Consider the following 12,599-nt stretch of genomic DNA (forward strand, 5'->3'; position numbering starts at 1 on the left):
TGTGTGTGTGTGTGTGTGGGTGGGTGTGTTACTAATGTGGCTCACCGGTGATCACGTGATAAAACCTGTCTGGGGAGGGAGTTCCTTAACCTGCCAGGGTCCAACGGTTGACCTCAGTGAAAGTCAAGTAAGTAGAGAGTTGAACAGCTGAAGTGAGTTTAATGTTGATTTTCCCCACAAATTAAGTGTTTTGCAGCAGCTGGCCGTAAACTAGGCTAAATAAAGATTAGGAAATGATTAATAAAAACATTGTTATGTGTACTTCAGCTTCTATAAATGTAGTTATGAGTACAGCAAGTAGGAAATGGACTTAAGTCAATAAATATCAGTAGCAGGCGGGAAGTGCAGGCCATGTCCTTTTTCTTTGTTTTTGCATTTTATTAACGCCTATATTTTATGTGAATATTTTAGTGCAAACTTCCATTTCAGCTCACCGAGGGAATCCGAATCAGTCCCATATACTAGATGAACAGGATAGAAAACACCTCTTTTTTTGGGAGGGGGAGGGCTTTTGCATGCTATATTTTATATGAATACAGTGTGGTTTTTCTTTTTATATATTGCAAAATACAACATTTACTTTCAATGGCTTGCATATGATGTGCCCCAGGGAGAGAGGGGAGAGGAATAGGACACAGCTAGCTTTAGGTATTAGTACTAGACTGGAAGTGTGGGACACACTTTAATTTTGTGTTATAATATTTTTTTTTCTATTTACTGCCTTCAGTATTATAAATGGATCTTTTAGTGCATTATTAATTAATTGCACAATTTACTTTTTTTCGCCAATGGCCTCTATGTCACGTGACCCAGTCTCCCCAAATGAATACCAAATGCAACCCAGCGCCTCAAAATTAATACCAAACCTTGTTCTCACCGCGAATATATCATGTTTCTTTCTTTCTTTCTGTCTTTCTTTCTTATGTAAATTGAATCTTACACGTTTGTCTCTATGGCAGCGAGCTTTGTTTATAACGCTCCGACTTTTATTTTGAAGGGGTAAATGTACGCGCATAAAGTTTCAGCATCCGTCTTACCCGGAAGTTATCGTTGTTTTACCTGCTGTGAAAAGATATGCAAAAGGGGCGTTTTGTTATTTTTCCTTAAGTTTTTTAGAACATGGAAATGTCTTGGACGGGCAAAGGTTTGTGTGATAATATTATTTTTCTGCTCACATCAGTTGTTTGTTATTTTAGCGCACTACAAAGTAGCGAATGTTATTTTTAGCCTTTGTAGCTAAAAGTTGAGTAATACTCCGAGCCGCTACATGTTCGTGTGGGATGTTCTCTGCAGATTCACCTCTTCCTCTGGCTTCTCTACGCCTCCTGGTTCCTCCCGTGAGACTCATGTCCGCTTTTTTATGGCGAGTGATCCAGCAACACAACGTGACGCACTACGACAAACTGCTGGACTTCATCAGCCTGGTGACGGAGACGCTTCCCGAGCTGCTGAGTCCCCACCAGAGGGCTGAGCTGCTCCTGGGTCTGAGAGTGAAGGTAGGTCCGGCTGCTCTCTCCTCCAAACAGAGAGAAAAGGAGCGGAACCGTCACTGCAAGTTGCGAGTTCAGCGGACAAACTGAGTCAAAAACACTCAAAATAGCTTTTTCCGGTTGTTCATAATAGAATGAGAGTGCAATTTTGCATGAGCAACTCCTGAAAACACACCGAAAAATGGAAATACCGTCATTGTCATTATTGTTTTTTGCGTCAATAATATTTTGAAAAATAGTATCGTGATACAGTTCCATCTTGATATTTTTTCTCTGCCCCTAACACACATATGTTATCTATAAATGTATATCTCACTGTCTAATGTTCCAAAGGATGTCAATAAATCACACATCCTCATCTATCACATCCACATCTTTTGTTTTAGAGGTTATTTACATAATTACATGTTGTTTTTTTTAAACAAATCATCAAATTACACTTTTAATTGTTCTCTTGAGTAACAAAACTAGTTTAAAAGCTTCCCAGCTTCCTTTCAAACTGAAAGCCAGTGAGTTTGTTCTTTATGTTTTACTTTTGTTGGAATAATACGGTTTTATTCAAGCTCCCCTGACATCTGTGTTGTTTTTTTGTTTTGTTTTGTTTTTGCTCCTGATGGAAATTTGTGTCTTCTTCCCGGCTGCAGGTGGTTCTGGAGTTGTGCCGAGGCGACGCTGACCTGTCGACCATCCAGGCTCACCTGGATAAAATACACGCCTGTAGTGTCGAGCTGGGCTCCACAGATCAGCTGGTTAGTTTCTGAAAAAAAAAAGTCCTGCAGCTTTTTAAAAAAAAAATACAAACCGCTAAATTAAGAATATGAAATTTACCACTCGACAGACCGTCGTCGGCATCCTGAAGACCTCCTACTCCAACTTTGCCGATCTAGTTCAGAAGTTACTGAATGTGCCATTTGAAAAGGAGTTCTTCTTCCATGTGAGTGTCGGTGAAGAATCTCGGCTGTCTGATTTAAAAAAAAAAACATTTCAAGAGGGAAAATCTCTGTATCATTAACCCGGGTCAATGTTCCCGTAGGAGGGGTTTTCTGCAAATTATGGCCCCTCATACGACCAAAAACTGCAGCAGCTGGTGTCCGAGTTCCTGTCCAGACTGGAGCAGCTACTGCCTGTGCCAGACTTGGAACAGGTAATTCCACAGTGGGTCAATTAAAACAACAACAACAAATAAACGCTGATCCTTTTTGCAGAAATGCTTCCCAGTGTCACATGAACTGTGAATTCGTCACGTGCTTGTCAAGTCATACTTCCGGTTCAGGGTTTAAGATAAAAGATTATATGTAATTGAGCAGGGATTAATTGTGTATTCTTGTCTTGCAGAAGTGGAGTGTGTCAGCATTAGTTTATTCGTAAGAGTACAAATACTTGTTGCTGGGTTGTAAATCACTTTTTGTTTATCCTTTTTTTTGTCTTTCAAAAGGTGAAATCAGACCAATACTGCTACTACTTTAGGGGAACATTTTCTAAAGTACCTGCAAGTTCTTGTCTTATTCCTCCCTCTTAAGTGTGTGTGTGTGTGTGTGTGTCTGTCAGACAGCAGGTTGGCTCACTGAAACATCAGCAGTGACAAGAGACATTGGACATCATTTGTCCGAACCCTCGGCACTGAAAACTCTCCTGCTCCACCACAAACAGCTTGGCGGGACCCTCGGCTCCGGTGTGTTTCCGTCTCCATCGTCTGGAGGAAATTTCCCCGTTTCTGACAACACGCAATCATATGATATTTCTTTCTGCAGCTCCTTCCGGTACAAGCGATGAAATCATTTTGTCCACGCTGGCCCTCCCTACCCAGACCGGTACGGGGAAGTACATAGAGCCACACGCTGGCGACGATGATTACGACGGCGACGCACAGAGATTGATGTTTGAGGATTTAGGAGACGACTCAGGACAAAGCTCAGACATCAGAACAGATGATTGGTCACCGATAAAGGAATCAGGTCAGGAGACATAAAGCTCCTTGTTTCTAGAGAGAAGAATCATTTAGTGGTTTCCAAACCTGTTATGTGTTTTGTGCTGTTTTCAGGTCCGCTGTCATGTCACTTCGTCTGCCCTCAGTGTTCATTCGCTCACAGCATCAAGAGGAAAGTCCAAGAGCACATCCAGAGTGAGCACCCGAAAAAAGATGCCGTTAAGAAAAGGAAATCTGAGAGAAACGCCGTAATCGCCGAGAAGAAAGTAGATGGCAACTTACAGAAAAAGAAGGAACGCAAACGCATGGACGATGTTGGAAGAAAGAGGACCAAGGACAACTTGGAAAACAAAGAGCGATGTAGGCGGAAAGAACCTTCAGAGGCAGACAAAAGGTTCCTGAGCTCGCGACAGGTGAGTAAAAACTTCACCGAGGAAGAAACGAAATGTCGGACGTGCAAAAAGGTTTTTGAACATCCGAATCAGTTAAAAACCCACGTGAAGCTCCACAGCTTCCCGTACTCGTGCAGCCAGTGTGAGAAGGGATTCACCAGCCCGTCAGGTTATTATCAACACCAGCGGCTCCACAAGAGAGGACGCATTTTCACCTGCAGGCAGTGTAACAAGGGATTCCTATGCAGCTACTCACTCAAGCAGCACGAGCGCTTGCACGACGGCCCCACCAACCTGTGCACCGTCTGCGGGAAAAGCTTCAGTAAAGCGGGCATCACTAGACACATGCAGATGCACAAAGGGGAAAAGAATTACCTGTGCACCACATGCGGGAAGTCGTTTCTCTCTTCGGGGGAGCTGTTGCTGCACACGCGGTCACACACCGGGGAGACACCGTACACCTGCACCCACTGCGGGAAGGGCTTCTCCAGTAAGAGTCACCTCAACGTCCACACGCGCTCTCACACTGGCGAGCGTCCATATCTGTGCTCCGTGTGCCTGAAACGTTTCCTCACGCTCAACTGCCTGAAGAGACACTCGCTCAGTCACAACGGGGTGAAGCCATTCAAGTGTTCCCAATGCGCGAGAGAATTCTCCCAGCAGGGGAATTTAAAAAGACATTTGACAACTCATAAACCCGACAAGTAGCCAAAAGTTCTTTAATATTCTACTTTAATTGACAGCAAAGAGAAGATCAGTGTAAAAGTTCATCAAGTTTCCAATGCTAGAAGCTTCTTGCAGGGTTCTTCTATAGGTGTGGAAATAAATCCACCCAAGCCAATCAGGTGAATTCCTTCATGGGTTTTGTTGACGTGGCTGCGACGAAAGGTCTTCATGTTTTGGACACGTCACTCGTCAAAACCTGCAGAAACCCCAGAAAGACAAAGAGCTCTAAACGTAAAGGGGCGTGTCGAAACATGCGCGCTCATCACGAGTTTCAGGCCGCCGCCGTGTTAAGAGGCGTGGTCCGGCGCAACCATGGCGTGTTGTGCAGAAAACATTTGCGCCATCGACCAGGAAAATGGGGCCAAAAAGACAAATTCACCCTGTACTCAATTAGAGCGAGTTCAGCCACTTTCTTTTCATTTTATACTGCCAATTGAATTTTCTTTCTTTTTTTTTGTTGCTTTTTCCGTTTAAGAAAAAAAAAAAAGTTCAATTTTTCCAACCAAATCTGCGCCGTCTTAACAAAAGAATCATAGTTGGGTGGAGAAGACAACTCTTGACACAGTCACTCGTCAGTGGGCTTCGTCCATGAAGGGGAATAACTTGCCAAGAGCAATTATAATTGGCTCCGAGCCTGTCAGACTGAATTGAGGGCTGCAGTGTCTACGAGCGTTTCATGAGTGAGGCCCACTCAGTTGCACATGTGAACTTGAGAACGTCCATGGGTTTTGATGGGTTTGTTTTTCTCCTCTCGACAGAACTGACGTGTATTTATCAACATTAATATATTGCACTTAAATGAACTTTCACTAATTTGTGTTTCTGTAGTTCATCCCACCGTTCTACGGTTATTTGCTGTAATTTAAATGTACAGAGTGGACAAGCAACATTACTGACAAGACTGCATGGCAGTCAGAATATCGAGCTATTTGATACATTTAAACACAAAAATACACGTTTTTTTTTATTTTAAATCACCTGCAGCCCCTCAAGCAGGAGAAAACTTTGCTGCCAGACGGAAGATTGTTTTACTTGAGATCCGCCCACTTTATTGTTCATACTCAGTGTGGGGTTGTTGGCCTTCGGGATTGAAATAATTTGTTTTGTTTTTACATCCCATTTATGTGCTGCTGTGGCCAATCCAGAACCTTGTTTTTTTTTTTTTTTATATCTTTGTTAAATTGCATAATACCTGTAAAACAGTGTTTTAAAAAAAATGTACATCGCACGATGGAAAATCACAAATAAGTCATTTTGTGTTGTATAAGGTCAGATAATCCAGAAGTTTTGTTTCTATAATTTTATTTTTAATGACTAAAGCATCTATAAATTCCCTCACGTTAAATAAATGAGGATTTCTATTTTGAGATTTTTCTGTCCCAATATTTGCGCGGTAAATACGAAAGCGTGCGGAAACCAAGAAGAAGAGAGGGAGGAAAAACACGGCTGTAGGAAATGCAATTTATTTGCAATTTTTTAATAACATCATTCCTCAGATAAAAATGCAATGTTACAGGAATATACATCAGATATTAATTTAAAACTTGCTTTCAAGGGACCATACAGTCTAAATATACTTTTTCCTTTTTTATTTACTGGTAGCGTGCGTTATAAGCAAGACAGACTCTGTCACCAATGACAGACTGACAAGTTACAGATACAAACTGTACATTACTTATTTACAAATCAACTTTTTGTTTGTTTGTTTGTTTTTTTTTCATTTCAGGTTTTTTTTTTGAAAATAGGAGTAGAAAAAGTGATTGAAGTAATATTCTGATTTTATTTCATTTGTATTCTTTCCCTTTCTATAATCTAAAATGAAATGAATGAACAAAGCAAATTGAAAAAAAAAAAAAGAAGAAACCCCCCCCCCCCAACAAAACAAACTCTCTTTTAGAAAAAAAAAAAAAACCCAAAACATAGAAGAATAGGGTGCGTCGACTGTGAGGCCGTGCAGCCGCCACAGAGGAGACGTGGTAACCGAGGCAACCAAATGATGTGGGGCCTGGGTCACACTCAGCAACTTCCAAAAAAGAAAGTAAAAAAAAAAAAAAAAAAAAAAGCCAATGAAAATCCCTCGCGCGGGAGTCGCTTAAAGAACTTAATTACCAAAAGAAAAACAGCCACTTGCCTCCAAAGCTACCGCAAGCACAATAACACTCGATTTCTTTTTCTTTTGTTGTTGTTGTTTTGTTTTTTTGGGACCATAAATAGTGCTGTTATTAAATACTACATTTAACAGTAGCGTCACTACTAATATTACAACAAATAAGTTGGTCTCTGTGAACACCTGGAAAAACATGAACCCTCCGAAAACGAACAAAAACAAAACAGCTCGAATCCTGTAAAAGGCCCTTAAAAGACTTTGCATGAGTGGTGAAGACGATGAACGTTGATATCAAACTCTACGGACCGGTGGAGAACAGAGCTGGAACTGAAGGGACAGGGACCAGACGGATCCCCCCCGCTCGGCTGAGAGGCCGGGGATCGCCCGCCTGGATTTGAATAAAATGAAATCGAACAAAAGAAAAGGTCGATTTTGCTTGCGTGCTGCTGAAAGAGCTCGTGGAAGCAAATCATTCTGCATTCGCGCACACAAATCTACAGTTTAAGTTTCCTGCGTAGTTTGATTTTTTTTCCCTAAGTGAAAAACAAAAAAGCTTTGGAACTGAATTTTCAAAACGTGTCGTGTGGGTCTCTAGCGGTCAAGGGGCTAAAAACATCTTCGCTCATTTGTCATGTTTAAGTCGCTGCGGTGAATTGTAAGAGCAGATTCGGAGGAGTGGACATTTTTCTAGAGTTTTAACGACAGGAGAGCAGACAGGAAGTTTGCGTCGCACATTTGGGGCTGATTTTGCAGCGAGAAGGAAGTTTGAACCATTAGCTGCTACTGAAAAAGACACACACGCACACAAAAAAGAAGCAACTCCTGGTGTCAAATTTGGGATGTTTCCTGTTTGTTTTCGTGGTCTTCACACACGGTAACACATTTTGAGGTCCAAACAAGAGGAAAAGTCAAATAAAAGGTTGATGTTTAATGCTACAAAATAGAGGAAACTAAGTTCTGTACCTCATAGGAAGGCGAATCTCATCAATATCTCCTTTTGTTTTTAGGTTTAGGCAGAACCGAGAAAAGCAATACGTTCGCGGAATGAAAAGGCTTTAAAATGTCAAGATTATGTTCGTGACGGAACTGTGTTGACTGGAACGTTTAATTGCCATTTTTTTGGCTGTAAATAAAAATTAAGGATCAACGTTTCAACAATTTTTTTTCTCACACGGACAAAAAAAAAATTTTTTTTTTCAAAATATCATCCACCAGTTTTGGTTCCTTGATCATAATTAATCCAGTAAATGTTCAATGAAGTGCATCGCTTGAAATTTTTAATTTAACGAGTATAATCTCAATGTGTGTGTGTGTGTGTGTGTGTGTGTGTGTGTTGCTCCCTAAATTCCGCACCCAAAGGAAACTTATCAATAATCATTTCTCAGTCTAAGAGAAACGTCCAGCTATATTTGGTAAAACCAAGACAGAAAGTGCCACCACGTGGAGATGTTTATATCAGTCATAATAGGCACCTTGCAAACTTCAGTTTTTAAAATATTATAGAATTTAGATATAATACTTCTAAATATAATATTAAAATAGAAGAAACTTGCAATATAATCTTGTTTTTCATAATATATTCCCTCCTTTCTTCCACTGACCGAAGCCCTCATCACATTCCACGTCAAAATCTGTACACCCGAAGACCCTCTCGTCTCTCAAGAGAACGGAATTGAAATTTTAACTGAATCTCAATCGACGAAAACACTTCTTTCACCTCGGGAAAACAGAAAATACCATTTATATTTCAAAATAGATGAAACACTTCTGTCGGGACAGAACAATAATCGGTAGATATTTTAATTTACAAGAAAATATATTGGTCGTAATGGCGGCGGATGCTCACAGGATAGGAAACATAATGAGACCCCTCCCCTCGTGCACTCGTAACGCTGCAGTCAAACACACCACTATTTATATTTCGCATTATTTGTGTAAAATGTTCATATAACAGCTCTTCCAAAGTAAAGTTTTATGCCTGCTCCTCAAAATATCATGCAAAAAAACCCCAAAACAAACCTGTCACATTAAATCCAACTTTTTTTTTTTTAAAGATCAAATAAACCACAAAAAGTCTCCTTCCACGCTAAATGAGGCGCAACAACGTCGCTGCAAACGCGGAGTTTAGGACTTTTGAAGTAAGATGGCGTATCGTGACAAAAATCGGTGGCATCTTCATACGAATTTGTTTTTCCACACAGATTTAATTTGTTCATGGAAGAAAAATAAAGCTACATGATTTTCATAGAGAGGAAAAGCAGAAAAGCATAGAGAGGTCTAAGTCAGTCGTCGCCGGACTTTTTGGTTCCATGTCTTCGTGTTTCTAAAAGTGTGTGTGTGTTTGCAGGGCTGTGACGTGCGCGCGCGCACACACGCACCTCCTGATGCTACAGTAGGAAAACGTTCAGACTTCGGAGCTGTCGACAGGTTGCTGGTTTGCCTGTCAGCCGATTTCAAGTGGCAAGAGCACATTAATCTCTCGATTCATTCAAATGCTTTCTGACAGGAGAATGAAGAACATTTACGAATCTGATTAGATTATTTGGATAATCTGAACCATCTCCAGCTAAAGGAAGAAAATAGAAAAGCTAGAAGATGGGGGGGTATTAAAACAATGCAAATTTTCTATTTGTGTTCGGTAGCCTGGTTTTCAATCTGGGAATTTTCCAATCTGTGAAAATGTCCTAAAAACTCAAGAAATAGGAGATTATTATTATTATTATTATTATTCCCTGCTGTTTCCTTTTGGTTAAAATAAAGTGGGACGCGAGTCAATAAACTCATACCGTCGCTACAGTCAACAGGCCTATGATACATTTTTAACTACATTCCCAAATACCTGCCTTTACCCTTAATCAAACATTCTCTTGATTAAATATTATATAGTCATGTATATCTTGCTATATAGGGTATATAAAAATATACAATCATTGGCTAGTGGTGAGACAAAAGATATCATCATTCACATAGGACCGATACTTTATACCCCTAGAGAGAGAAACCCATGCAAAGAAAACATGAACGTGGCTATACAACTGTCACCACCCTGAAATCCAAATCCCGATGGATTAAAATCTTGTATAATCCCACAAAACCATCGAAAATCACATCCCATCGCCATCAACCGCCAACTCGGATTGTCTATATCTGAATTTTAAGCCGTCGAATTCTGCCTTCAACGGGGAGGGATTTCAGGTAAAACGCTGCGGTTGTTAGCCTGAAGACTACAGACAGACGAAGACACCAGCCCATGTGACGCGTCGGGCACACGTAGGGTTAATCATCGTAACAGCAGCGTTCCAAGTGCTACAGGCAGGAGTTTAGAGTGTAATCCGGTCGGAAAAAGTCGCTTAATGGGCTTTGGAGTTACTATAAAGTACTTATATTTCAATATTTAAGACATTTTATGTATAGGGTTTATCCTTCGATGTTAAACCGCCAGAATAGCAATTTGAACTCCGGCTGATTTATGAACTTTGTTATTTGAGGTGGAATAATTGGGATTATCTGAATCTCTGATGTTATGAACAAATGGGAATGCTAATCTCGATCCACTGCACCACAAACCCATCGAGGGATGCCTCCCTTTTATGCTTTTACTGCATTTATTGATTTGTGGTTGTGTGTTTTTATCCTCACGCATTTCATGAAATGTTTTTTATCTGTTTTCGCCCTCACTTCCCCCCCCGTGGACGTGACCTCAGGACCCTGGGAACTGAATTACTCTCGCTCATCATTTTGATGTCCACAAACTGTTCCCTAGGTGTCGCCATGGCTCTTTCTACAATAGCAGGATATAATTCAGGTGGAAGTAGTTGCTTTTTAACTTTCAAATATACTCCTTTATTTATTTGTGACTGCAGCGGCTCAACTGCAGTTACACCCTACAAACCGCGTGTCGTTAACTTCATTCATTCAACACGTGATTTTTCTAAATCGACGCGTCGGCGGTGACAAACGTTACTTCCTGTCAAGAAGGAACGTGATTTTAAACTGACCTCCGCGCGTGTGTGTGTGTGTGTGTGTGTGAAAAGTTCACTTTTAAACGCACGTAAGCAATAATATATCGTGAGCACTGTCCTTCCCAGGGGTGAGGACTCAATTAATTATAAACTCACAAGATATGCAAAATCATTTTTTCTTTCTTTTTTTTAAACCCCCCCCCTCTCAAATACTGTCCATCCTCAAATGATCTAAGAGAAGAAATAGCAGTCAAGTAGTATGTACACTAAATAGAAATAGCTACTCTGTTATCATGTGACATGATTACAAAAATGAAACAAAATTAACCCGGCAGACGTGTGAACCTCATGCAAATACTGACGGTGCACCATCTCACTCCACCGAGAAGAAAGGAGAGAAAGAGCTGCAGCCAGAAAAGAGTCGAGTCAGAGAGGTGAAGTGAGTCATCCTTGCTGCTGGATTTTTAACCAACACCAGCAAAATAATCATGATAATAATAATAATCATCGTAATAAAAAAAAAAAAAAACCCCAACAAAACACACTCATCTCAAGTTGCTGCCTCGACATCCAAATCTGACCCAGAAGGACTTAAATAAATACATCTCTACTATACTGCACTGCAATGTACCTGATTTCAAGTATGTTTGGTTTCTCTGGCATGAAACCACCGAGTTTACTTAAAAATGTAACAAACATAAAAAATACATCTCCATAATATTTCTCACAAGTATATTTACTTCGGGAACCTTGTATACAGTCAGAGTTATTGCATTGTTTTTGCATATCTTGTGGGATGCAGGGTTACACCCACTAAAACCAAATACTGCAACACAACAGCTCATGTTAAATATATATATATGTATATATATATATACATATATATATTATATATATATATATAAAACAAAACAAAAACTGCAATGCTTCTCCAATCCACACAGGGGCGCTACAGAGCCTTGGAATCTCTCTCTCACCGGCATCAAGACACTCAACCTGGTTTTGGCGCTATGCATTGAACGGGGGGAAAAAAAAAATCTGCGTTCATGATTCGAAAATCTTCCCCAAAGATTCTACAATTTCGTTTCCTAATTTCACTTTCAGAGAGTAACATTCACGGCCGTTCCTACAAAATGAAATTGAGTCCAAGGTGCCTGCTGGATGTGTTTAGCAGTGAACCAGCGTCAGTAACAGGAAGTAGAAGTGGAAGAACCTGTTTAAATTTGGGCTTAACTCAACTGTCAAGGGTGAAAACAGGCAGCTAGCAGCTTATACTGAAACTGACTGCAAATTAGCTTACAAAGTGCTGCAACAAGATGTTTATGAGGCGCTAATAAAACAAGTAAGAACAGAGGGTGGACTTTTTTTTCCTTTTTTTTGTTAGTTTGTTATTTTGGGATGACAATAGCGCTAATGACACATTCAGTGTTCACATTTGTTTTGCATAATCATGTCAGAAGTCTGTTACCTGGCACAGGATGCAGTGTATGGCAGTGTGTTCATGCATACTCTCCCCTGCCAAAAAACAAAAAAACAACCCTCCTCTGCTTAACATGGAGAGCTCTTCAGTGAGACCTAGAAGGTAGATACAACAACAACAAAGCAAGAATTAAACTGAGTTATTTAGAATTCTTTTTAGAGCATTATTCTTTTTAAAAATCTTTGTATAGAGCTTTATTTTTCCTGCAGTCTATCTGAATACGGGCACCGGAAAGACTTTGTAGTGGCTAGTATGACATGTTAAAATAACAACCATTCGTGCTGGAGTTTATTTCACCGCTGAATTTTTTAATTATCTGATTTATGATCCACTTCCAAAAAAAAAAAGAAAAAAGAAAAGGAAATGTGACAACCGGTCTCAATCGCGGGACGTGAGGAATGGTTCGAGTAAAGCAGGGACATGTGCCTTGAGTCATGTGACCAAACTTAATCGGGGTTTACTTCAGATAAATTAAATGTTACATGGAAGTAATTACAAACACATGAGCGCGCGCA

At 40.2% G+C, this 12,599-nt stretch overlaps 1 protein-coding gene across 2 annotated transcripts; it reads left to right on the top strand.

The window, feature by feature from the left end:
* The first annotated feature begins 53 nt into the window (after positions 1–53).
* LOC147262854 (uncharacterized) lies at positions 54–6,353 on the top strand. Of its 2 annotated transcripts, none has more exons than XM_086202100.1 (8): positions 54–127; positions 1,294–1,496; positions 2,135–2,239; positions 2,329–2,424; positions 2,524–2,634; positions 3,039–3,162; positions 3,242–3,445; positions 3,532–6,353. In XM_086202100.1, the coding sequence occupies exons 2-8, from the start codon at positions 1,347–1,349 to the stop codon at positions 4,515–4,517; spliced, it is 1,776 nt and encodes a 591-aa protein (XP_086058226.1). In that variant the 5' UTR covers positions 54–127; positions 1,294–1,346; the 3' UTR covers positions 4,518–6,353. The 2 variants fall into 2 exon arrangements, with proteins under 2 accessions (XP_086058226.1, XP_086058225.1); XM_086202099.1 differs by lacking the exon at positions 54–127 and adding an exon at positions 1,037–1,144.
* Positions 6,354–12,599: the final 6,246 nt, after the last annotated feature.

The sequence above is a fragment of the Aulostomus chinensis genome, chromosome 4 (genome assembly GCF_037954235.1).
Source record: "Aulostomus chinensis isolate RoL2024-O1b breed Wild chromosome 4, RoL_Achi_v1.0, whole genome shotgun sequence".
NCBI classification, from domain to species: domain Eukaryota; kingdom Metazoa; phylum Chordata; class Actinopteri; order Syngnathiformes; family Aulostomidae; genus Aulostomus; species Aulostomus chinensis.

Bases quoted from the DNA above. Each gene is read 5' to 3' on its own strand.
- LOC147262854 (XM_086202099.1), top strand. From the start codon at position 1,120: ATGGAAATGTCTTGGACGGGCAAAG. The intron at 2,240-2,328 runs GTTAGTTTCTGA...ACCACTCGACAG, and splicing joins TGGGCTCCACAGATCAGCTG to ACCGTCGTCGGCATCCTGAA. The intron at 2,425-2,523 runs GTGAGTGTCGGT...ATGTTCCCGTAG, and splicing joins AAAAGGAGTTCTTCTTCCAT to GAGGGGTTTTCTGCAAATTA.